General features: G+C 47.2%; 1 protein-coding gene across 2 annotated transcripts; it reads left to right on the forward strand.

Annotated features, from left to right (window-relative positions):
• The first annotated feature begins 3,707 nt into the window (after positions 1-3,707).
• On the forward strand, positions 3,708-26,089 carry APPBP2 (amyloid beta precursor protein binding protein 2). Of its 2 annotated transcripts, none has more exons than XM_064729054.1 (13): positions 3,708-3,836; positions 13,757-13,845; positions 15,098-15,249; positions 15,776-15,899; positions 20,338-20,506; positions 22,179-22,268; positions 22,708-22,775; positions 22,854-22,959; positions 23,246-23,370; positions 23,508-23,593; positions 23,878-24,068; positions 24,382-24,547; positions 24,736-26,089. In XM_064729054.1, exons 3-13 carry the CDS (start codon positions 15,129-15,131, stop codon positions 24,987-24,989), a joined length of 1,500 nt encoding a protein of 499 aa, XP_064585124.1. In that variant the 5' UTR covers positions 3,708-3,836; positions 13,757-13,845; positions 15,098-15,128; the 3' UTR covers positions 24,990-26,089. The 2 variants fall into 2 exon arrangements, with proteins under 2 accessions (XP_064585124.1, XP_064585123.1); XM_064729053.1 differs by lacking the exon at positions 3,708-3,836 and adding an exon at positions 4,172-4,332.
• Positions 26,090-26,390: the final 301 nt, after the last annotated feature.

Below are 26,390 nucleotides of genomic sequence, written 5' to 3' on the forward strand. Positions count from 1 at the left end.
AAAAAATAAAGCTGTCCACAAACAAGCTCACATTTAACCCATAACAAAACAAAACCTGCTGGTCCAATCTGAAAATCCTAAACTGTGCCAGATAATGATCCAAATCTTAATTTCCCATTGATGAGTTAGCTCAAATTTTCAACTCCATCCAACCTGAACTTCCTCTTTGTTACCACATGAATTTTACAGTTTTTTACTCTCTGACAAGTACCTTACCTTTGAGGAAAGCCTGCAAACAGCATTTTTTCACTGGCAGCGCATTAAATAGATTCCATATTTTTCACCCAGGCTTTCTAGAACCATATTCCTGGAAAAGAAAAACATATAGTACTTATTTATTTACTAAATCATTTGAGACAGGCATTAAAGGCAGAGCCCCTCTCAGTTCCTCGCTGGGTCAGTGAGAGGGCTCCAAACACAAATCACCACTTCCCTGACAAAAACCACCTCCCACATCCACCCACCAGAAACGCTCCTGATGTGAGCACTCCCCAACTGGGTTCAGGTACAAATGAGTCAGGTGAAGCTGCAGGTGACTTCACCTGACCTGAGGCCACAGCAGTGACAAAAAAGCAGCAGCAGGAGAGACAATTCTGTTGCTTGGGTTTTAATGAACATACAGCTCCTAATTTGGCTGAATTAGAAATTTATGAGTACAACACGGGAAAAAAAAAACCACCACCAAAAACCCCTATTTTCAGTTTGAAGCTCAGTGTGAGATAAAGGCAACACTGCTGCTTTCTGCAGTCATTTTCAGACCAAATTGACTTGTTAGTGACCCATCCATATCTGGGAAGGAGTCATGGAGTGGTTTGGGTTGGAAGGGATCTTAAAGCTCATCTCATTCTCACCCCTGCCATGGCAGGGACACCTTCCACTGTCCCAGGCTGCTCCAGTCCCTTCCAGCCTGGCCTTGGGCACTGCCAGGGATCCAGGGGCAGCCCGTGTCACCCTCCCAAAACAGGAATTTCTTCCTAAAATCTAATCTAAACCCATCCTGTCAGGGTGACACCATTCCCTGTGCCCTGTGGAAGAGTTCCTCTCCCTTGCAGGCACCTCCAGGTGCTGGAAGCTGAAGTTGGGTCACCTGGAGCTTCCCTTTCCCTGAGCAATCCCAACTCTCAGCCTTTTGTGGGCACAGCCTCTTCCAGCAGAGGGGAGCTTCAGCAACTCACTGGTGTCCAGAAATAGTAACTCAATGCCAGTATCTGGTTTGGATTTGGGATTTTTAAGAGTTTTGAGCTTTTTGGGGGGGCAGAACATCATCAGGCTGCACTCCCACTCTCCTGAAATCCCACACCCACGTCTGCAGATGGAAAATCTCTTCCATACGAGCTCCTTCCTCACAGGGAGCTCTGACAGCCCCAGAGGCTGTTTGATCTCTGAGGGCAGTTCAGTTTTTCTTTTTTACAGCAACCACCATTAGATTTTCTTCCTACATTTACCCCTTGTGATCCCAGCCTGCAGTGACACCCAGATGTGCCCCACTCCGGATTCTGTGCATGTGAGGGGCTCAGGCACCCAGCTGCATCTTCAAACAGCTCAGATTGCAGCAGCCAGGCCGACTGAAGCTTTTCCCCAAACAACATCCATCCCCTCTCTGCTCTCAGGCATTGGCAGCTTGTGGAAAAGTCCTTTTTAATTTTCCTATTTCTCCATATAAAAAAAAAAAAAAAAAAAAAAAGACAAAAGGAAAGAGAAAGATACCAACAAAGATAAGGATATTCATCAGAAGTTCTGCCAGCAAGCACTGGAAGGATTTTCCAACATCTGCAATGATTAATGAGTGATTGCATTAAAATAACTTATGGATGTGAAAAACACATTATTGAATGGAGTTCTTTTGTTAATAAGCTCCCAATATGATTAAAGGAGAAAACAAAAAAAGAATTAAACAATTAAACAAACATTACAACTAAGGAGGAACCAATTATTCAATAAAACAATCTGCTCTAAGCTTTTCAGCTAAATATGTTATTTTGATGCTTACCTACTATCTCAACACAGTGACTGAGGACTCCACCAACTCTCTGTAACACCTTTAACAACAAAAAGCTGTTTATGATAAAAGAACATCAAATTGTTCAATATACAAATATATAAAACCATGCAGTATTAATAAAAAAAACAAGTGATTGTATATTTAAATGCTATCTCTATGTAGAGATTAAATTGTGTTTGCCATTAAGATTATTTTTCAGGCTCCACCAAAGTAAGTCACAGACTGCATATATAACACACTCTAGAGAGGTTTTATATAACATTCTTCCTTCATAGATACACTTATTTGTTTTTCTGAATGGGCACTCTAGATTTGTCTACAAAAAATTGCCAGGCAGTAAAAGGTGCAGCCTAATTCATTTTTCAAAACACAATAATTTATCAAGAAAATAAGGTCCTTTACCACAGAGCTGAAGAAGCACATTTACCTTCACTGATTTTTTTAAAGAAAACGTGCTACATACTTTATTTTAAAGTAAAATAAAGAGCATTATAAGCTAAAAAAACATCCTTTTTGATACATTATCAATACTACTTCTTTCATGCATAAAAAAAAATTTAAAAATTAAAAAAAAAGAAAAACCCCAAACAAAAACCAACAGCTCTTTCCTGCTTTTAACAGACACCCAACCTTCCCAAACCAGGCCTCTAAAAACAACTGAGCTAAATAGCCTCGACCCCTGTGGGGGCTAATTGCCAACAGGATTCCCTCAGGTGAAATAAATCCTCATCAATTCAGAAAATACAAGAAAAACCTGAAGCCACTTAAAGGAAAAAAAAAAAAAAAAAATGACAAAACAATCTTCCATGGTCTGTTTATCTGACATTCCTTTCTTCCCACCCCATAACACTTCTTTGTGCAAGTAAAGGACAAAGAATAATGTCCTCTCACAAAAACGGGAGGAATAGCAACAACTTGGGTTTTAAAAACAACGTGCCCAAAGCAAAACAGCAGGAGATCTGCCTCCTATCATTTTTTTTAAATTAAAAAGAACAGTAGTAGTCCTATATCAGCTAAGAAAACACCAGCAACAGAAATTTCATATAATAATAAAATTTCTTTCATACTTGTGATCATTATGCCCTGTAACAGCAAACTCCAGGTGCCCAAACAGTGCTCACATGAGCTGCCAGCACACCTGCAGGTCATGGAAAGCCCAATATTGGCTGGGTGTTAGCACAGGTGAGCTGTCAATGATATTTACGCTCTGTGAGAAGTTTGGGCTGGGTGGGGCTCATGGTGTGAAGGTGATGTTTGATCTTTGCTGCTCAGCCCCAAAAGATAAAGCCCCTCGGGCTGGTGTGGACTGTGAGGTCATGGTGGGCAATTCCACCTCACTCCTCACAGCTGCCTGTAGGGATTCACAGAATCCAAAGGTTTGGAAGGAGCTTTAAAGCCCATCCAGTCCAAGGCATGGTCACCTGCAGCAGGAATGTGTCCAGGTGGGTTTGGGTTGTCTCCAGAGAGGGAGATTCCATTTGCTCCCAGGGCTTTACCTCCTTCATACAAAGTTCTTCCTTGCTTTGGGGTGGAACTTGTGTTTTAGCTTATGGCCACTGTTCCTCGTCCTGGCTCTGGGCATCACCGGAGAGAGTCTGGCACCATCCTCTGACAGCTCTGAGAGCTTCATTAGGCGTTAACGAGATCCCCTCTGTGTCTCCTCCAGACTAACCAGGCCCAGCTGCCGCAGCTTCTTCTCATCAGGGAGCTGCTTCAGACCCTCCATAAAACCCCACCCCACAGGGCTGCCTTGCTTCCCCCTAAGTCAGTTCCCTTATGATGCCAGCACTGCTGCCACCACCTGGGCAGGGCTCTGGGGTGCGAGGGAGAGCAGGTAGGGAGCTGAGAGCCCTGGGGCGAGATGGTGGGCGGGCAGGGGGATAAGAGCCGCAGGGCGTGAGGCAGAGCTGGCAGGGGGATGAGAGCCGTAAGACAGAGCGGGCAGAGCTGCGGGAGCTACGGGGTGTGAGGCGGGCAGGGCTGCGGGAGCCCCGCGAGGCGGAGCGGGCAGGGCTGTGAGGCGGGCAGGGCTGCGGGAGCCCCGCGAGGCGGAGCGGGCAGAGCCGCGGGGCGCGAGGCGGAGCGGGCAGGCGGCGGGAGCCCCGTGAGGCGGAGCGGGCGGGAGGCGGCGGGGCGGGGGGAGGGAGGGAGGGGGGGGGGAAGGGGGAAGGCGGCTCCGCACAGCCAAGATGGCGGCGGTGGAGCTGGAGTGGGTGCCCGAGACGCTCTACAACACGGCCATCTCGGCCGTCGTGGACAGCTACGGGCGGGCGCGGCGCCGCGACATCCGCTCGCTGCCCGAGAACATCCAGTTCGACGTGTACTATAAGGTACGGCGGCGGCCGAGCGGGGCCGGGCCCGGCCGGGCCTGCGGGACGTGGAAGGAGAAGCGGCCCGGGGGGCGGCCCGGGCCTGGCCTGGCCGGGGGCGCGGGGCTGAGGTGTCTCGCCGGTGCCGGGCACGGGCCGGGGGCTCAGGGTCTGTGGGGCCACCCGAGGAGCGGCGGCTCCGGGCTCCGGCCGTGCCGGGGCCTTGTGGCGGCCCCCGGGAGCCGCCCCGAGGCCGCGGTGAGGGGCTGGGAGCCCCCGAGGGGGACGCGGAGCCGGGGCCTGGCCTGGGGGCCGTGTGGGGAAGGCGCTTCTCGCCATTGGAAAGCGGTGCGGGCAGGATGAAGCCAAGCTGGCTGTGCTGGAATATGTTTTTTCCTTTTCTCCTTTTTTTTTTTTTTTTTGCAATAATGAATTGGACACGGTGATGTCAGTGGTTGAGGGAGCAGTTTGCTGTGGTCGAGTATAAATGAGCTGGTAGGAACCAGATGGAAAGAACTGACAGTTGTTTAATGCTGTAGTTTTATTAGCATTAAATTATTCCTTGGTGAAAGGGCTGTTCTTCGTTTAGCTGCCCCTGGAATATACGGATTTGGTGTAAAAGGTGCACTGAGATGCTCCATTAATTTCTTATTGTCCACTAAACAGGCATTTCATTCATGTGCAGGAACAGCTGGAAATGAGCATTCATCAGGGGAGAAACAATCTATAAAAACCCCCAAAAGCCTATAATGAGGGATACCTTTCTTTCCTCTGCCAGCAAATTTCTGAAAATTTAGGAGTTTTTAAATAAAGTAAATCTTTAGTCTAGTCTTTATGAACCAGGGGTAATGACCCATCATATGCATGGAGAGCAGCAGTATTTACTGGAGACAGGGAAATTGCTTTTCAGGCACTGAAACAGACATGTGCATTTTCCGTGTCCTGGTTATTTCGTGTCTGCCTTAGGTGCTAAGAAGGATGGAAACCCATTTTTCTGACATATGAGCATGCTCACAGATAATGATGTGATTGACACATCAGCTAAAGGCTAGAGATATGAAACTCACAATGTGGAAGAGCATTTGGAGGGTGACTTTCAGCTGTTAATGACAAATAAACTTCTTTGGCATTGCCTGGTCTCATGTTCATTCAGGTGAGAGGATGGTGCTCTGTGGTTTTTAGAAGCATGAAACAAAACCTCCTTCTGATGATAGAAATGTGCAAGGATGGGTTATTCCCAGCTGTTTAAAAACTTATCTGTGGTGAGCTTAATAGATCACTGACTTTTTATGCTTTTATTGGTACTCTTCAGTGGTTGCTTTGAGCCAGGTTCACGTGGAGTTGTTCCATGCTGAGGAAGATCCAGCAGCACATCTGATTTCTGAGGAGACTCCAGCATGGTTCTTCTGCTGGGGTGCCTGGGTTTGTCACCTTGCTGGGCAGATGGTGATAGAGGTGACAAATGCCTGTCCCCAAGTCAGTGTTTGTGTTGTGGGGGCAGCACAGCTGCTGTTAATGGCAGAGGTTGCCTGGAGTCACAGCCTGGCTTGGGTTGGAGGGGACATTTGTGCCCATCTCATTCCATCCCAGCCATGGCAGGGACACCTTCCCCTGTCCCAGGTGCTCCCAGCCCATCCAGCCTGGCCTTGGGCACTGCCAGGGATCCAGGGGCAGCCACGGCTGCTCTGGGCACCTGTGCCAGGGCCTGCCCACCTCAGACATCTTTTTCTAATCTAAACCTGTTTTCTGACAATTTGAAGCTTTTCCCCCCTTGCTTTTCCTCTAATTTCTGTGTTTCACAACAGGAGTTTTTGAACTATGTCAGGTGCACTGATATTCCTCTTACCAACCCTCATCTATGGGGTGTCCTCACATGGAATGAACCAAACTGGGCCATGCCTGCAGTGAGTGTTCTGTGGCTGTGAGAGTGGGCTGGGCTCCCACGTGCTCAGTGTCACCTTTCTGTGGAGGACAGCCAGCCTGGATGGGGCCTGCAGTGCCCTGGTGTAGAGAGTGGCATCCCTGGAACTGCTCCCATGTCCCTTCCCTCCCAAAGCCTCCTGTGAGTCCCTGTGCACCTGCACAACACTGGTGACTCTTCTTGGTTCTCTGTTTGGATCACAGCAGCATCAGAAGTGTCATTTGGGGTGGCTGGATGATGTTAGGCTGGGGATAGCATCCCCTCCCAGTGTGTGTGGTGCTTGCTTTGCTGGTTTGGCTCTGGGTAGTTATTTTGAATATCAGGTGGATGTTAAACCCCAGTTCATCATGGTGAGCCATATTCTGTGTGTCCTGGTCACTGAGTTCTTTAAAACAGAATTTCCACAGCTGTTAACAGTCCTTGGAGTAAGACAGACTAGAAAACTTCTAAATATTTGTTTGACTGCATGGTGTTTGTTGCTGCTGTTCTGGAGGATGTCAATTGTTTGTTAGTATCCTGTATTACTTTCATTCTGTGATGAGTAAAAAGAATAAAAAATGTTTCCAATCTTTCATATAGCTTGTAAGTAATAGTTTTTAATCTGGGTATTAGTCATGGTTTGTGGTACTTGAGAAACTGCCACTGATTTTTGCAAAAAATAAAAGTCAGATTTTGTTTTGTTCTATAGATGTTAATTGTCTGTGGCTATACAAAAATGTTTTCATCATGTTCATTGGTATTAATGCTTAACACTTGCCAGGCTTGCCCAGGTTTGCCAGCATGTCCAGGTTGATTCAGAAGCAGGAGGTGAGATCCCCCAGCAGAGACAGTTGTGTGCTGCTATTTAAAAGGGGAAAATGCCAGCAGGGTCTTGGTGCTGTTCCCCAGGGCACCCTCAGGTCCAGGGTTTGGCTCTGTTCTCATAACTTACAGCCTTTATTTCCCACTCCTTAACAAATCCTATTTGGTTTACCTCTACATCTTCTAGAATTACTGACTCCTGGGACATCCCTTACAAACCTGGGTGGGGAGTGGGGCTGGGGCAGCTGCAGGATGTGCTTGTGGGTTCTGCTGCAAGGTGACAGAGCAGGCAGGTTCCTCATACTGAGCATATTTATCTTTCTGGAGCATTCTCAACCAGTGACTAAAGCTCCAAACAAGGCACTATCAAATAATCATGATTGTGGTAAAACAACAAACCTGCTCTGCTGCAGCAGGGTATCACTGCATATCTCCTTTTTCAAGCACTGTTTGACTTTTCCTTGCAACCATTAGGAAATTAAGAGCAGGATGCTTGTGAGGATATCCTGGAAATTTCCAAGCCTACATTTGAGCTACAAAATATTTAAAAGTTTTATTAATGGCAGCTGTATTTTGAGGAGACTAATAACCAGTATTGATACAAGTAACACCTGCCTCTGGGGGGGCAGAAAATAAAAATGTGCACACATATCATACTTTGTTTCCTTTGGTTGTTTGCCAGGTTTGTGTGTATCCTGGTTGGGTTTTTTCCTAGTTGAACTTGTTAGATTCTCTTGCTTAATTTTTTTGGGGGGGGAGGATGAGAGAGAGGGTGTGTAGGTTTTAGAGGCCAAAGAAAAATATGCTGGATCTCACATAACTCAGTCTCAGCATGTGAACAAAATGCCAAAGTTGTGTGTTAAAAAGTAGTGACAGCTGGAATAAACTGCAAGTCCAAAAAACCCCAACAAACCCAAAACAAAAGAACCCAATCAGCCAAAAAAAAAAAAAACCTCACACTGAAATCTCTGAAAAAATCAACTTCTTATATTCTGTAGTTTGTTGGGGTGAGGATAATGTTTTGAGAGAGGCTGTTCCTATAAAGAACCAAGATTGTTGGCAGAAGTCAGGTTTTGAACTCTCTAGTCAGTGTCTTGTACAGATTTCCTTTTTTCCCCTTGTGCCTCTGCCTTATACTCTATTTTGCATAACTACCTCATGGCTTTGGTTCTCAAGGTGCTTTGGTGCTTTAGTGTTCTCTGTCCCAGGTATTTGTTGCAGTTGCCCAGTGCCAGCCTTGGACTTGGATTGGTTAACAAGGAGTTTCATCCCATGCTCATTTTCCTTTTGGAATGGCTTTTCTGGATTGTGTGTTTCTCTTTCCTTCCAATTGATTTTTCTTGAAAATAGTTTGTTCTTGGAACATTTTCTGGTGAGATCATTAACCACAGGAGCAGTTGGAGATGGCATTAATTTGGTTTCTGTCACGTTTAGGTATTCCTTGAACCAAAGGAAAGGAACAAGCAGGAATTTGCTGACTGTTGACAACAGGCAGCAGAACGTTGGTTCTCTGCATTGCAGCAGAGGTTGAGTTCACTGATGGAGAATCATTGCAAGCACCATTCCTGTCCATTGGGATATAGCAGGCTTTGGTCTCCAGGGGTTTGGTGAGAGGGAGAAGGTGAACTCCCCCTGAAATGAAGAGTGGCTGTGCTGCTGCTTCAGTTCTGAGCTTCCCTGCCTGGGGAAGCACAGCCAAGGTCACAGCACAGGGTGTGCTTGGGGGGCAGAGCCCCCCCGGGGCTCCGTGTGCTTGGGGGGCAGGGCCCCCCCGGGGCTCGGTGTGCTTGGGGCAGAGCCCCCCCGGAGCTCCGTGTGAGGGGGGCAGAGCACCCCGGAGCTCCGTGTGAGGGGGGCAGAGCACCCCCGGAGCTCCGTGTGAGGGGGGCAGAGCACCCCCGGGGCTCTCCGTATGAGGGGGACAGAGCCCCCCCGGGGCTCGGTGTGAGGGGGGCAGAGCCCCCCGGGGCTCCGTGTGGGGGGGCAGAGCCCCCCGGGGCTCCGTGTGCTTGGGGGGCAGAGCACCCCCGGAGCTCTCTGTGTGAGGGGGGCAGAGCACCCCCGGGGCTCTCCGTGTGCTTGGGGGGCAGAGCACCCCCGGAGCTCTCCGTGTGCTTGGGGGCAGAGCACCCCCGGAGCTCTCCGTGTGCTTGGGGGGCAGAGCACCCCCGGAGCTCTCCGTGTGCTTGGGGGGCAGAGCACCCCCGGAGCTCTCCGTGTGCTTGGGGGGCAGAGCCCCCCCGGGGCTCGGTGTGCTTGGGGGGCAGAGCCCCCTGGGGCTCCGTGTGTGCGGGGGGCAGAGCCCCCCCGGGGCTCCGTGTGCTTGGGGGGCAGAGCCCCCCCGGGGCTCTCCGTGTGTGAGGGGGGCAGAGCCCCCCGGGGCTCGGTGTGCTTGGGGGGCAGAGCACCCCCGGGGCTCCGTGTGCTTGGGGCAGAGCCCCCTGGGGCTCCGTGTGTGCTTGGGGCAGAGCCCCCTGGGGCTCGGTGTGAGGGGGGGCAGAGCCCCCCGCAGCTCCGTGTGCTTGGGGCAGAGCCCCCCGGGGCTCCGTGTGAGGGGGGCAGAGCCCCCCCGGGGCTCCGTGTGAGGGGGGCAGAGCCCCCCGGGGCTCCGTGTGAGGGGGGCAGAGCCCCCCCGGGGCTCCGTGTGCTTGGGGGGCAGAGCACCCCCGGAGCTCTCTGTGCTTGGGGCAGAGCACCCAGCGCTCTCTGAGGGCTCCTGCTCTGACCCCAGGGTGAGCTCCCCTGGCTCTGCTGAGGGTTGGGGTTAGGAATTCAGTGTGTGTGTGGGAAGCAGGGATGGTTTCTCACACGAGTGTCCCTGGCAGGAGCACGGTGTGCAGCCAGGCTGCCATCAGATCCTTCCAGCACCTCTTCAATTAAAGCCTCACACTGAAGGAGAATCATTACCTCATGAGTTTTTGCCAGTTATTATTATTAACACATGCCTTATTTCTGCAATCTAAATTTAGATGTGAACTGAACTGTGCTTCCTTGTTATGTCTTTACTGGTTTGAAACTCCTTGCATTCTAACTTGTACTACTCAGACTTTTTTATTTTAACCTCTAACTATGGGGCACATTTCCTCATCCTGGTGTCTTCCTTACCTTCCCAGTGACCTTGTTGAGTCTGAGGCACCAGAACTCATCATGATTGAGATAATGAGGTCACATCACGAACAGAGGTGTTGAGCTCCTGCTGAACAATAATTCCTGTTTCCACTTCATTTCCTCTGGGCTGATTGAGCTCCAGGCAGGCTGGGATTTCCCAGTTCCTGAGGAGAATCACACATGTGTGAGGCTCAGACTTTGTCTCCCTTGTGGAGCACAAACTGCCCCAGAGAGCAGAGCAGTGGGAATGTTTGGGGTGTGCAAGCATTGGGCTCTAGAAACTGTCTCTGAATTTATGCTATTTCAGTGACATTGGGGTTTTTTTCTTGGTTATTTATTTGATTGGGATTTGTACAGATCAGCCTGGTAGTTGGCATTGTGCTTTCCAAGGAGAGCTGGAATTTTCTTTTTTTTTGATGCCTTGAACCATATCCAGTAGAAGCTTGTCCAGAGGGTTTATAGATGATTTTGAAATTGGTTTAAAAGCATGGAATGTACCTAAATTTTGAACTGATTGTGTTTTGGTAATGAGGCTTTGTCACCAGATTGAATTCAGTGAACTGTTGACTCAGGAGAACCTTTTCCTTCCTTGTGGAGTGGGGAGGGAAGATGTGGTTTCAGCCCAAAGCTTTCCCAAACTCTGCTGTCTGTTTAGCACACTGTCCTTCCCCAGTCTGGCCTGATACTCCATCACATTATTGGGCATTACAAAACATCCTGGCGAGCTTCTTGGATTTCCTCTGTAATTCTTACTGAAGCATCCATGTTTATCAATCCCTTTCCAAACTGGAGCATCAGGAACATATTTTTCTAGTTGCGTCTTCTTCATCCTTTTCTGGAGGATCCTTGTACAGCTGGCTGGAATTACCCACATCTGCTTTAAAAAAAATTTAAAAATAATTTTTATTATGTTTAGAGAAAGTGTGGTTGTTTGTTTGCTTTTTTAGCTTAATCTACCCAGAGGGAGAAAGACAAGAACTTTAATAGAAAGGTGATGTAATAATGAAGTTATGAGTCAATGTCATTAATATGTTCAGTTGGGGACACCACAGTGTGCAGCTTTTGTCACACACCCACCTGGACATGCAGTTCAGCATTCAGCCCTGGCTCCTTGGCTGTGGTGAGTTTCTCACAGCTGTGCACAACAGCTGGATTGGGCAGGGGAATAATCCAGCTGTATATTGAATTTATACCTCAGTGCCAGAACTCCTGTGTGAGCTGATGGAGCTGGGAGTCACCTTGCAGGCTTTGATTCATTTTTCCATAGTTAAAGGAAAATAAATCCCTGCTAGGTTCCAAATAGGTTAAGCTGGTGTCTAAAAGACATTTCTCTCCTCAGAACAGAGTAGTTCTGTAGAGGTCCAAAGCTCAGTGTTCATGTCAGGGCATGTTTTTCTTGAATCACTGTTTTGTTTTGTTTTCATGTGATGTAGCAAGGCTGTGGTCAGGAATTCTGTCTCTCTGGAGCTTTCACCAGAGAATCATTTCTTCAGTCCTCCCAAGCTTCTCAATGAGTGTTAGTGGATCTCCTGGAATTACTTCACACTTTGACGTACACTCACTATTTCCATGTCAAATTTTGTTTGAAAATATTGCTGTAACAGCCACAACAGTTCCAAGAGGCTTCCAGCTGAGTTAATTCCTCAAAATGTTTGCCAGTATGTCGAGGGAAGGGGTTACAGGGATAGGGCAAGTCCCAGAGATGTTGTATTTCAAGTTAGAGCAGTGAAAAATTGCAGCTTGAACTTTGGGGCCCGAGCCAAACCTGACGTGTGCCCGAAATTATTGATGTTCCAAAGCTGAGATCCTGTGGGACCTTCCCCTCCCTGCCACCCCACCAGGCCGTTTGCTCCTTGGCATCTCAGAGTCTCTTGTAAGAGGGATTCTCTCCTTACAAGTGTTTATGTAACCTCATAAATATATAAGTGTTTCAAAGTCTTACTGTGGTTAATTTTTGATAAAGCAGGAATCTCTGGGATTTTGGGTTGGTGCTGCAAGGTGATGGGAGGGAGTGATGATACTGTGCTCAGTTCTGTGAAAGCTGATACTGTTTTTGGTTCCCTTAAATCCTGCTCCAGTTCTTTGGGGATGTGTCTGAGCTTCCTCCAGAAACCATCTCATCAATTATTGATGGCATGCCCACCTTCCCTTTGAGCATGGAATACCAGGCAATTTAAACAGCTGCTTTTTGGGTTTTTTACTGCAGCATGCACATTTTAGGTTTTATAGAGCATTTGCTATGAGACAGCTGTGCTGAAGGAATGAGAACATTTAACCATGGCTGTGGCTGTTAAATACAGCAGCCTGGCTGTTCCTTCAGTGCCAGAGAGAATCCAGCAGGAGCTCTGATCCCTTTGAAGTGCAGGGACACGCTGCTTTATCTGAGCTGTAACTTTGCATGCAAACTTGCTCTGGTTTTTAAAAGACTTCTATTTTTTTTGTGTTCCCTCAGCAAAATAGATAACGAAGAGGAAAACATTCATTTCTGGCAATTGACATTATTAGGTCAAAGTATTTTTGAAGTTTTTTTTGTAGGTTGTGTTGTTAAAATAACAAATTTGCTGTGCTCTAGAGCCAGTGTTGTGTGCTTTTATAAGAGTTGACTAAAACTAAATTTCTGGCTGGAGATGTTCTCACGTGCTGTGTTTGGAATATGAATTCATCAGCTCCCAGTGTTTGTGGAGGAAAAGGTGAACCAGGCAGCAGATGCTGATCACTGGAAGCATTTGAAGGCATTATTAAAGCTGGGGGAATATGAATGTTTTCATTAAAGCACTGCTGGTGCCTGTGGCAGGTGGGGAGTGCTGCCTCCTCAGGTCATGTACCCTCCTGTGCTCATCTGTGGGGCAGGGCCTTTCACATAATGGCAATTCATAGTTCACAATGGATTTCTGACATTTATTTGCACAGTCCCTCTGTACCTGTGTAAATCCATGGCATTTATAGCCTGATGTGGGAGAACTTAACCATGCACTGCACAGACAACACTCTGGTTTATTGTGAGCAACTCAGCTGATAAATTCCTTTATCTGCAGGCACAAATCACTGTGGGCATTAAACGAGCAGTGCTTTGAATAAATGCATGAACAGGCTCCATTTTCCCATTTACTGCTGGGGGAGTCACCTGTGCAGCTCAGGTGTCCTGGGGAGGGGCTGGTGCCTTCGGTAGTGCTGCCATTGGTCAGTGGCCCCTTGCAGAACTTGTGGGTTTGGGTTTATTTTTATCTGACATATTTGCATTGCTGCATCCTGGCTTGTGTGTCATTTAAATGTGTTCTGAGAGCATTTGGTATCAAAACTGCCAATTGTATTTGTCTTGGATTTGTAGCTCTCATGTGGCAGAGTTTGGTGTTGCAGGGCACAAACACCTGGAAATACATCCATAGATGATAAAACCCCCTTGAAACCCTCTATGGACCTCTGATAGCTCAGCTTTTAATAATTAAATTCTGCTCCTGAGGTGAAATGTTCTGACACAGGAACTTACTTTTTAGCCTGCTGAATTTCAATGCTTTAAAGTCTAGATTTCATCATAACTTATCTCTGCTAGTAAGCTGAGTTTCCCAGAAGAACTCAGTCTTACGTATTAAGATAAATTTCCCTGGTTTTTTTCAGCTTTACCAACAGGGCCGCTTGTGCCAGCTGGGTAGTGAATTTTGTGAACTAGAAGTTTTTGCAAAGGTGCTACGGGCTTTAGATAAAAGGTGAGTACCTCAACAGATCAATAATTCTCATTTCAGCTCTCAGTCTCTCCATCTAGGAAGAGATGTTAAAGAAAGGCACAAAGAAGAAAAAGCAAACTATGCAAACCTCCCACAGGTTGTGCCCAGTCCCTGGGAGCAGCAGTCACAGCACCCATTTCCTGCTGATTTAGCAGATCCTGAGGGAAGCTGATAGGATTGCCCCAGTTTGAAGCGTTTTCCTGACATTAAATATTCCAATTAGTGGAGTTATGTCCGGTTTTCGGCTGTTTGGAGGGCCTGGAAAGGCCCGGGGTGGCCTTGGGGCAGCCGCGTATCGAAGGACGAGAAGAGGCTTCAGTTCTTCTTTCGGTCTCTGTGTTTATTAATTGTTTATCTAAAAGATTTTCTTTCAGCCCGACAGAGCTCTGCTCAGCAGCCAGCCATGAGCACACTGTGCTGCCCTCCGGGCGGTCACCTATCTTTATACCCATGGTTACGTGTACAATATTTATCATTTTTCCCCAATACCTTTCACCCTTATTGCCCGGTGCACTTTCAGTAATGACCAATCCCAAAGTGCCACCATCACCACAGAAGATGGAGGAGAAGAAGAAGAAGAAGAAGGACAGGACAGGCCCCAATTCCTCCATCTTACTTCTCTAAACCCCCCTGTACAGAAATCCTAAACCCTGTGTCTCACCCTCTAATTAACCAATCCCTTCACCATTCACCCCGGTGAAACCCTCCTATCCTCATACAGGTGTCGTCTCCTGTGTAGGATCAAAGTCCAGCCACCAGACACTTCTGGAACATTCCAGGACTCCCGAGCCCCCCAAGGGTGCTCTCGGTGACACCTCAGTCCTGAGGTGCTGAGATCCCACAGAGTTACAGAACCCCTGACTGTTTTAGATCAGGTTCTGCGGAGCCGGGCTGAGCTCTGAGGCTGCAGGCCCTGCTCCCGCCCATGGCTGTGTGATGGTAATGGAGCCATCGCTGGGGGAGGGACGGGCTTGGAGCCTCCCCCTGGTGACTCTGAGCTGGGAACTCTCCAGTTTGGGTCCTTGGGACAGCTCGTGTTTGGCTCCCACCGAGGGTGTCCCTGTACAGAGCCTGCTGGGCATCACCCAGCACCTGGGCTCCATCAGCTGCAGCCTCACAGGAGGGCTTGCACCCACCTGCTGTGGGTTTGGTTTCTGTCCTTGGGATTCATGAGAGCCAACTGACTGCTTTCAGACCTTCGTGAGTAACCAAACTCTGCTTGTCTTTGTTGCAGACATCTGCTCCACCACTGTTTCCAGGCTCTGATGGACCATGGAGTCAAGGTTGCTTCAGTCCTGGCCTATTCCTTCAGCAGACGGTGCTCCTACATTGCAGAGTCAGATGCTGCTGTGAAAGAAAAAGCAATCCAGATTGGCTTTGTCTTAGGTAACTGCTGCTCATGGGCTCTTTGCTTTCTCTCTTGCAAGCTTCAGTTAATGTAACATTAATTTTTTTCCTGTTAAAGGTAAGCCTTTTAAAGAGCTGTGTGTTTGGAATGGAATTTTTAGAAAGCTACTTGTGTCTTAAAAGAAATATATTGGATTTTAACATCTAAGAACGTATAGATTTTGTAGTTCAGACAGTTTAGGGTTAAAATTGGTTTGCAGATGTGATGAGGAATTTGCATGATTTTAGTGCAGGTGAGTTCTGGGGTTTTTGGACAGAAATGTAGGAAAACTCTGTAATACCAAGAAACCATCCTAAACCCAAGTATTATTTCCTTCAGCTGTAGGAGAATTCTCCTCTTAGATTTTGTCCTTTCCAGGTCAGGAGGGTTTGACCTTGACAGGATTTCTGTCTGTTGGAGCAGGTCCATGAAATAACTGATCATCTTGTAAGACCTGAACAAACCCTTTTTCTCTTGAAAACGAGTTTTGCTCTTCAAATTGGTGTTTGTTGCTGATTTTTGCAGGGGGGTTCCTGTCAGATGCAGGCTGGTACAGTGATGCTGAGAAGGTTTTCCTTTCCTGCCTTCAGCTGTGCACCCTCCACGATGAAATCCTTCACTGGTTCCGTGCTGTGGAGTGCTGTGTGAGGTGAGCTCACCTTGGATTCCCAGGAAACCTCGGAGCTCTCCAGCTCCAGGTGCTCCCTTGGTGTTCTGCTGCACCAAACACTGTCCTGGCTGGAGCTGGAGATCAGGAGGTGCTTGTTTTACACTAATCCCTGGATTTTCAGCTTCTAAGTTGGCAGCATAGTACAATGGATTAAAAACCCCAATGTTTTGCTATCCTGTGTAATCTCTCATGAGTAACACTGCTGGATAATAAGAGTGGCCCAGCAGTTCTTGTTTCCCAAGGATTTTTGCACGTGAAGGAATGTTCTGTGTTGGACTTTGCTGAAGTGCTATTTGCTACAGAGAGAATTTGCCAAATCCAAATGCAAACATCACAGATACAATTGAGCAGAGATAAAGGCAAAACTTCCCTTTCCTGATTCCAGATCCAGCAAGTTTTCTTGCTCCATGCTGAGTGCTTAGCTCTGGGCCTGGGAAAAGATCTGGGTGTCCAATTCCTGTGGGCACCTCTGGCCACAGCTGAAAGAAAGCATTTGGAAAAGTTGGGGTTTTTTTGCTGTTAGAGTTTTTGAAGCTGCCTTTTTCCTCAGGGCCTGCAGGGGTTCACTTGTCATTGCCAGAGCCTCTGTTGCTCTGCCCCTGTGTGTTGAGGTGTGATGAGCTGCAGGCAGGAGCTGGCTGGGTTTTGTTGCTCTCACCATGACCAGGCTGGTTTTGCCCACCCTGTGGGCACCTGGAGGCTGCTGGGCAGAGTTCAAGTAGGATTTTTATGTTTTTAGCTGCTCTAGCAAAGAACAAAGCATGTGCTGTATTTATCTGAATCTAGAGCAAAACTTGTTTGGAAAGCTGCTCCCAAAAAAGCCCTGCATCGTGTTTATGGTTGGGCAGACACGAAGAGTGGAGAGGCTTTGCCAAGAGCTGCTGATGCCCTGTGCCAGCCCAGGGCCATGGCAACGCTGCCCTGCCTGGTTCTGCTGGCTGCCATTCCAGAAATGATGCCAGGAGCCCGGGCACACAAATCCTAGAACTGGGGAGTGATGGACACGGAGCCACAGTCACTGCTTGGTCCTTTGCCTTCTAATTAATCTAAAAAAAGTTTTCTCGTTACATCAGGCTCTTTGGCAAGCTGGAGAAGTTGCTTAAAAATAACTGTCACCTTCTGCAAATAGAAATGAAAAGAGGGAACAGAAAGGGAGGGAAAAAGGAGAAGTGTCTCTGCTGGACAGTAGTGTGGAAAGGAGATCTCATTCTGTGCAGGAGAAAGCAGCCTGTGTTGGACTGACCCTCCTGACCTGGGGTGGTGTCAGAGACTTCCATTGTTCCCTGGGGAGCTCTGCTGGGCCATCCCCCCTCTGGGCAGCAGGAAATGTTCTGGCATCTCCCAAACCCTCAGCATGGCTGCTTTGGAGTTGTATCAACCTGAAAAATCTCAAACACTTTGGAAAGGGCTAAATGTGTAAAATCTGAACACCTCTGTGTGGCAGAGAGCAGTCATTAGACTGATTTTTCTGCCTTTCAGCTTGAGAGTAAATGGTGCTGTAAGCACCTGGTCCCTCTGCAGGAGGCTCTCACACTGGAGCTGGGGGGAGTTTTAAGGAAACAAAATTCAAGTCCAGCTTTTGACAGTATGACACTTTCTCTGGCAAGCCAAACCTCTGGGAGTTGAATTAATGCATTGCACTATTAATAGAACACAGTTTAAAAATGTGTGAAGTTTTGTGTTAAGCACAACTTGGTGTTTCCCTGTCCTGGCAGTGGTGAATTCTGTGGAGAAGCTGGGCAGGTGTGAGGTTTCTCTGGGCTTGTACCCTGCTTTTCTGGAGTGTGGTGCTCCTTTGGTTTGCCTTCTGTCATTATTCTGTGTTGAACAGAGAGGTACAAGTGCAGAACACAAATACGTGGTTCTCCCACTTCATTGTTGCACATTTGGCTGATTCCTGGATTGTTTTCTTGTGGTGGTTTTAGACTTGCTAAGCTGCCGTGTTGGCTCTGAGGCTGGGTTTGCTGGGGGAGGTTAGTCCCCAAAAGCTGTTATTGCAGACATCAAAGGAGCTGCAGAGCCATTAGCATAAACGTCCTGAGGCCTCTTCTCTTCCTCTTGGCTTTATCTCCTAAGATTCCTTTGGATTAATAAAGGATTTTTTGTTACTCAGAACTGGATCACATAAACTCTGCTTATCCTAGAGGATTGGCTTAGGTTTAGCTTGGGTTTTGGGGAGATTTCTTTGTTTCTAGACACTATCACTGAAGCATCCAGGCACTGGATATGATCTTTCCCAGGAGCTTATCTAAATTGCAGTGCTATCCCCACTGGCTTATTCCATTACATGGGATTTGGGCTCCGTGGTTTTGATGTTGCAGAGCAGCTCCCAAGTGAATGGTGTTGGCAAAATGGTTTTTTCTCTTTAGGAAAACTGTTTACTTAATTCTTCTCTCCTTTCTTTATAATTCCTGTCTCTTGTTGCTGGAATGTTCCTGTGACCAAGCACACAATGCACTTGTACATCGTGTTTGCTTCTGGGGCTTTATTTAAGGGAAAATGTGGGTGTTGCTTTTTGCTGTCTTGTTGTTGAGCCACGGTGCTGGTTCCCACTGGAGAGCTGGAATTTGTGTAGCTTTTGCAGGGTTTTGAAGGGCTTTTCTTTTGATGTTCTCTTTGTGCAGCAAATCCACATCTGTCATGTGCCTGCCTTCAGGCCCTGCTTAGGAAAATGGAAACTTTATTTCCTTTCTTGTTCCTGTTGGGGTTTGGTGATGCATTTGGGTGGGAAATGGAGGGACAGTGTTGGACAGGCAGTTCCTAGGATGAGCTGAGCTGTACCACTGGGGGAATGGCTGCATAGCTTACATCTCTATTTGGGGCAAGTGAAAACAGGTTTAGGAAAGAAATTGAGCAAAATTTTCATTGTTTGCTCCTTCCCCTTTAACAATTGATTGGAAGTTTTATCCCAATGTGTGATATCAGGACTAAAATGCAGTTCCTGTACATTTACCCACATAGTCAGAGTTTGGGCCTCTTTGCAGTGCAGCCTCACTTTGTGCTTCCCTTCCCTCTGTGCAGTTCTCCCTGTGCTGTGTTGCCCTGATTTCCCCAGCCTTGCCTGCTGTGTTCAGTCTGTTACTCACTGTCTAATGACACATTTCCAGCAGGGACAGTGGAGTGAATTCACCACAATTCCATGGCTGCTCACTGGCAGGTGTTTGCCATGGAGCAGGAGCAGCTGCCCTGGCTGGGAATCCAGCTCTGCCCTTGGGGCTTGGAATATCAACACACACCCATTGCAAATGCACCTGGTTACAGCCAGGGAGCACCAGCCTGCTCTCATGCACAGATGCTTTGGTTTTATCTGTAACAAGTGCCACAAGCTGGAACTGTCACTGCTCTGCAGAAACAGGAGGAGGTTTCACCAGTGCTGGGTGTTACTGGCTGTGTTTGGGTGTCCATCCTTCAGATGGAAAGGCAGCAGCAGAGCAGAGGGAAGAGCAGGGGATGTTTGAGTTGTTGTGATCAATGAAATGGTGGTGCTGGTTCTCATGTGGAATGGATGTGATGAAATCTCACATGAAAACCTCCCCCAAGCCCCAAAGCACAGAAATGCCCACTTGGAGCTACTCAGGGTTTGGGGGGGAAGTGCAGGCATGCAGGAGAATGAGCTGTGTTGTGCTTACTGTGGCTGCTTGGGGTTCCACCCTTTGGGAAGGAGTGGAAGGGATCTCAGGCTGTGCAGGGCAGGGCTTTGGGAATGGAATCTCATCACTATTGGGAAGAGTAGATTTTATGGAAAATAACACAGAAAGGCACCACACTAGAATGGTTCAATGCAAAACTGTATCAATAGGTAAAATGCTGTGGCATCTCCAGCAGGAGGAATTGCTGCCCTTGTTGCCCGAATGATAAAGGACACAAAACTCGGATAAGTTTTGTGCGGCGCTTTATTGAAGGGCCCGGGGGCCTGCGGACTAGCGTCCCCAAAAACAGAACCCCAAAATTCACACATGGGTGTTTTCCTTTTATATACATGCAATTCATAACAAAGTCTCCAAGAAACAGTGGCCCTTCGCCAAACTACGGACCCTTGTAATACATTCCCTAGTTCACGAGCAAAATCATAAATCTTCTACCTGTCCTATTGTATGCTATCCCCAAACCGGTTAGTCTTCTTACTCTCCTACCCTGGCTTAATGTTTATCAGGTTTCTAAAGCTACTTGCCAGGGTTACACAAAACTCAATCACATAATATCAACGGCTACAAAATTATTTTTACAAACCAATTCACACAAAACTCATAACTAAACTATAATAAAACATTTTGCTAAATTTCATTTCTTTTCCAACACCCTGTGCCCAGGCAGGGCAGCTGTGCTGGGCTGGCAGAGCTCCAGCCTGAGAGATCCCTGGTGCTGCTGCAGGCAGAGCCTCTGCAGCTCCCTCAGCAGCTCCCTCTGCATCCCCAAGGTTGCTGCACGTCCGGAACGGGAACTGCAAGTACCACCTGGGAGAGGAGACCTTCAAGCTGGCGCAGTCGTACATGGAGAAGCTGGCCAAGCACGGGCAGCAGGCCAACAAGGCGGCGCTGTACGGCGAGCTGTGCGCGCTGCTCTTCGCCAAGAGCCACTACGACGAGGTGAGGCCCCGGGCTCCCTGGCACTGCCCCCTCCTGCCTGTCGGATCTCAGGATCTCAGTCCTGAGATGCTGAGCCTCCGAGACCAGCTTGGGGGTCTCGGGAGTCCTGGAATGTTGCCAGAAGTGTCTGGTAGCTGGACTTTGATCCTACACAGGAGACGACAAGGATGAGGGCTTCACAGGGTGAATGGCGAAAAGATTAGCTAATTAGAGAGTGAGACACAAGGTTTAGGATTTATGTACAGGGGGGTTTAGAGGAGTAAGATGGAGGAATTGGGGTGTGTCCTGTCCTCCTTCTTCTTCCTCCTCTCCTCCATCTTCTTTGGCCACGGTGGCACTTTTGGATTGGTTATTATTGAGAGTACACCGAGTTATAAGAATAGATGGTATTGGGGAAAAATGATAAATATTGTATACGTCACAATGGGTATAAAGATACGTGGCTGCCCGGGAGGGCAGACAGAGTGTGCCCATGGCTGACTGCTGAGCGGATCTTTGTTTGGCTGAAAGAACATCTTTTAGATAAACAATTAATAAACATAAAAACCAGAAAGAAGAACTGAAGCCTCTTCTCGTCCTTCGATACGCGGCTGCCCCAAGGCCACCCCGGGCCTTTTCAGGCCCTTCAAACAGCTGAGATAAACCGGACTCCTGCCTGGGGCTGGCCAGCCCTGATTCTGCTCTGCTTGGCACCTGTGTGGCACTGCCAGAGCGATAATTCATTATCCACTCCCGTTTCCATGGGAAATTTGAGGCTCTTGCTATTTCTTTGTGGAAAATGTGTATAACTGTCTTACTAGTTATACTGTGTTACTTTCTTACTTTAGTTTAAACTGTCTAACTATCAGTATTTATCTTTAAAACTTGGAGTACTTAGCATACAGACACTGAAGTGCCTTTGTGGTTTTTACCATTAGACTCTTGGTTCTCCCAGTAAATAAGAACAGGCAACTTGCAATTGCTAAGTATATGTAAAAAATTCAAAGTAGGTCATGTGAAACTGTAAAATAAGTCAAAATTCAAATAATGAGATGAACACCATTTGCTGGTTCTTGATTCCAGTGTGTGTTGTGCAGGTACTTTGTTTCACTATGCCCTGGAGTAGGTCAAAGTCTTGCTTGGTTATGTCATCCAGAAAATCTGGGAATCTTGTTCTGTGTTAGGCTGTGAGCTCTTCACAGCACTTGGACCAACATGAACCTACAGGTGTTACCTTGCCTCTGTGTGTTGGTCACCTGTAAATATTATAAAAGCTTATTTTAATAATTGAAATTGAATAGCAGAACTTGGTTTATTAAACTCTGTGTGAAGTGTAACTACTCCATGGTTTTCCTTTAACCCCTAAGTTCACTGACAGAGTGTTGTCCTGCACAATGAGAATTGTGAGGATTTCTTAAAGATTATAAAATACCCTGTTCTGTCTGTAAAAGTCATTGTAATATTAACCTTAGATTAATATAAAATACTTAGTTATTCACTATTAACCTTAAAAGTGGTTTTTAAGCCTGTCTTTGAAGGCATAGCTGGACAATTAATTACATGTAAGCACTCAAACTGCATATTTTAAATTTTGGAATGTAAATGATCAGCTTTTCAGAGGCAGGTCATATTTGAATGCTGCCATGTTGTGAAGTCCCAGCCTCCATTGTGTTGGTGCCTCTCTGTCCCACAGGCCTATAAGTGGTGCATAGAAGCCATGAAGGAGATCACAGTTGGGCTGCCTGTGAAGGTGGTGGTGGATGTGCTACGACAAGCATCAAAGGTGAGTCTGAAATCTCCCCTTTGCTTTGGGTGCTAAATTAGTGCCAATGGCTGAGGAGAGGTTGTTACTCCAGAATTCTCCTCAGGAGCACTAAGGGTTGTTGTTTGTGTTTGTCCCAGAATGGGTGGGGGAGTTTTTCTGTTTGTGTCTCTCTGAAATGGAGTCAGAGCTGCACAAGGGACCCTTGGGACAATGTCAACCTGTGAACTTCCCTGGGAGGGCTCTGACCCCTCTTTGGTCTGGACTGGGTACAGCACAATCCCTTCAGTCAGGCAGCATAAAATCAGTTTATTAATGCTGCGCTCCTTTTCCTAAATAACCAAAAAGTCTTTTAATAACCACAAGGATATTTTGAAATGAAAACCAAGAGTAAGTGTGGCAGTGTGTGGGGCTGAGCTGTGAGTGCTCAGCTGCTCACGGCTTCCCTTCCCCTGGCCAGGCCTGCGTGGTGAAACGGGAGTTCAAGAAGGCAGAGCAGCTCATAAAGCACGCCGTGTACCTTGCCAGGTAAGGGCCATTCCAGAAAAACCCTTCTGAAATCGTGCTCAGCTGGCCTCAGGTTGTGATGCAGGTGTGTTTGTGCAGGGAGCATTTTGGAGCCAAGCACCCCAAGTACTCTGACACGCTACTAGACTACGGATTTTACCTGCTCAACGTAGACAACATCTGCCAATCTGTTGCCATCTATCAGGTAGGCAGCAGGACTTGTTTGTCTTGCTGGTTTTCATCTCTTAGATGTTGTAGTTAATTCATGGAGATAGAGAATAGTTGATTTCTACAATCATGATGTTTTAAAAAATCCCCAAACACTTCCAGCTATGGGGTTTTGCTTTCTTTGTCTTCCTGACTCCTGTCCTTTATATAACTAGTGTCTCAAATACGTAAAGACTTTCAGAGCCAGTAGATTCATCATAGAGATGAATTTGGGGTTTTTTTCTGTGTTAACTGATGAAATTGTGTTTTTGGACCCCTTGCAGACAGCGCTCGATATCCGGCAGTCGGTGTTTGGAGGTAAAAACATCCACGTAGCCACAGCTCATGAGGACTTGGCTTATTCTTCATATGTCCACCAGTACAGCTCTGGCAAATTTGACAATGCACTGTGAGTACAGCACACAGCAGCACAGTTAGTGCTGTAAATGAAGAAAAATATTCATTGCATTAATATTTCTAATTTTTTGTCAATCAACTGCTGGCATACATAAACAGATCCTGAATTTTTTATTTCATCTCTCCCAGATTCCATGCTGAACGTGCTATTGGCATTATCACTCACATTCTCCCTGAAGACCATCTCCTCTTGGCCTCTTCAAAGAGAGTTAAAGGTAGTTCCCTTTGTTGTTTGAACCATTTGGTTGTGCTCATCCTGGTCCTTTCCAGGCAATGCAGCTTGAGTTGTCTTTTTCAGTGGAGGTGTTTGTAGTCCTTGGTGTTTAAAGCACACTTGTAACAAAAAAAACCAAAAACTTGTGTAGATGAGTTGGAGCGGGGTGGGGGTGAAATTATAGAATATAAAAATGTGCAGTGTGACAGACACAGAGCTGGTGGGCTGAGCCCTGGTTCTGAGCTGGCTGTGGGCACAGTAACAGCTGCTGTCTCCTGCCCCCAGCACTTATCCTGGAGGAGATTGCCATAGACTGTCACAACAAGGAGACAGAGCAGAGGCTGCTCCAGGAGGCCCATGACCTGCACCTCTCCTCGCTGCAGCTGGCTAAAAAAGCCTTTGGGGAGTTCAACGTGCAAACAGCCAAACACTACGGCAACCTGGGCAGACTGTATCAGTCCATGAGGAAGTTCAAGGTAAGACTTTACTCCTGACCTAAAATCTGTCACTACAAATGAGGGGTTTCAGTGTCCATCATTCCCAGTTCAGTTGGTAGTTCTGTGCTTTATCATTCACCCCAAAAGCTTTATGCAATAGCAATCCATGGAGATGGATGATACCCTCAGAGGGTGACCGAGAAGAATTTGGAGAACTTGGTTTATGTTTGGCTTTGTTACTTTTTGCCTGTTACAAAATGCTACATAGTTAAGTTGATTTAAGCTAACTTTCCCCTCTTTCTGTGGGGTGGTGAGTGGTGTCTGACTGACCTGTGTGGCTCTGCCCTGACAGGAAGCAGAGGAAATGCACATCAAGGCCATCCAGATCAAGGAGCAGCTCCTAGGGCAGGAGGATTATGAAGTCGCCCTCTCCGTGGGCCATCTCGCCTCCCTCTACAACTATGACATGAACCAGTATGAAAATGCTGAAAAGCTTTATCTGAGATCCATAGCAATTGGTAAGTGGCTACAGGAAACTTCAAATTTTTAGAAAATAACTTGGCTGTTAATCTCTAGACAACATTCTGTGGCTAGAACATAAGTGGAGAGTGTAGGCAAATTTTATTGGTAAAAATAACGTGATAACTCAGATGCAGCCCATGGAGATCTTAGCGCTCAACTCGGCTTTTCTCTTGGGTTTCTCTAGGAAAGAAGCTTTTTGGTGAAGGATACAGTGGACTTGAATACGATTACAGAGGTCTCATTAAACTGTACAATTCCATTGGCAATTATGAGAAGGTGTTTGAGTACCACAACATTTTGGCCAACTGGAACCGGTTGCGGGACCGGCAGTTCTCGGTGACGGATGCGCTGGAGGACGTCAGCACCAGCCCCCAGTCCACGGAAGAAGTGGTCCAGTCTTTTCTGATGTCTCAGAACCTCGAGGGACAGAGCAGCTAAGAACTTGGTCAATTAACCAGTTAAGGTTTTTGCCCCCAGGTTACAGGGGGAAAAGTCATACTGTGAAATCTAAACCATGTAGTTCTCTGGGGGCTGGAATTTGCGTTGAAACACTGGTCCAGTCTACTGAAGAGTGCCCATACGGATGAATGTGTGTTAAATTCCTCTCAGCATGTGTATGGCATGTTTAGTTCGGCTCACGTTTTTAACTTGGTATTCCCAAAAAACCCCCTTCTCTCTCTCTTCTTTCAAAAGAAGCTACTTTGCAGAAAGTCTGCAAGAAAACATTAAATAAAACTGTTTGAGTTCAAAAGAGTTGCATTCTTATTACGGATGGAAGGTTTCATCGAGAGCTTTCTGCTGATTGACAGAGAGAACAAAAGCTGTACTCTGAGGAGCTGTAGGAGAAAGGTCTTGCTGCTGTATCATTGTAGCAAAGTTGATGGTAAATAGCCAGCAAAGGGAGATGTGCTGGCCTTGGCTGCTGCCTTACCAAGAGAAGTGGCAAAGACCCACTCTGGAGAGCACCCTCGCTCAGTGAGTGCCAGCTGTGCTGTTGTGGATGCCCTGAACTGGACCAGTACAGATCCCACAGACCAGCAAGCACAGTGGCCTCGGTGCCACCACCAGTGCTCCCCTGACACCACGGTGGACCAGCCTGCTAGAGACCCGTTTTGGACCAGTGGCTTTAATTTAATATTTCTGCCCCTGCATTCACTTTGACAGTAGAACTCTCTCATTTAGGTGTCTGATCAGTGCAAATGATATCCATGTGATAGATCCAGAGCTAGGAAGTGAATTGATGGTTTGTCTGTACCCAGTGAGCTTCTGCAGAGATTGCTGGCAGTGCCACAGCTCCCCCATCCCTCTGCTGCAGCCGCTCCTCCTTTCCTCTCCCATGGGCTCTCTCTGCTCCCAGAGGCCACACCGTGTTCATACCACTGAAGAGTTTTGTATTCCAGTCCAGTTCCATTTTCTGTTTCTGGAGAACACAACTTACTGTACAGGTCGCAGGGGTCAGTGAAAATGCCAAAAAGCACAACAGGTCTTTTTTTTTTGTGATGCTTCATTTCTACATTAAACAAGAGTACAACCAGAAACCGATTCCTTACGTTAATTTACGAAGCAGAGCTCAGCTGTACAGACCCTCTGAGAATGCCTCTCTCACTAGCTTGTCTTAATTCTTGTGTTGGGGGCTGTGTGCTTGTGTGGGTTTGGGTTCAGGTGTTGTTTTGGGGTTTGTTTTATTTCCTAATGTTGGGTAAGATTTGCAAGTCTGTGTGACACAAACTGGAACCGACTCGCTGCTGTTACCTCAGCTGTGCCCTGGATCTGGGATTCTGTGGCTTCTGTCACTTTGGGGGTCTCTCCCCCTCTTTTCAGGGTTTGTACCGTGGCCAG

Source organism: Zonotrichia leucophrys, chromosome 19 (genome assembly GCF_028769735.1).
Source record: "Zonotrichia leucophrys gambelii isolate GWCS_2022_RI chromosome 19, RI_Zleu_2.0, whole genome shotgun sequence".
NCBI lineage: Eukaryota > Metazoa > Chordata > Aves > Passeriformes > Passerellidae > Zonotrichia > Zonotrichia leucophrys.

What these genes read in the sequence shown, in the direction of transcription:
- APPBP2 (XM_064729053.1), top strand. Translation starts at nt 4,192, where the DNA reads ATGGCGGCGGTGGAGCTGGAGTGGGTGCCCGAGACGCTCTACAACACG. An exon ending in AATCTGTTGCCATCTATCAG is followed by an intron (nt 22,960 to 23,245) that starts GTAGGCAGCAGG and finishes GACCCCTTGCAG; the next exon opens with ACAGCGCTCGATATCCGGCA. An exon ending in GGCAAATTTGACAATGCACT is followed by an intron (nt 23,371 to 23,507) that starts GTGAGTACAGCA and finishes CATCTCTCCCAG; the next exon opens with ATTCCATGCTGAACGTGCTA.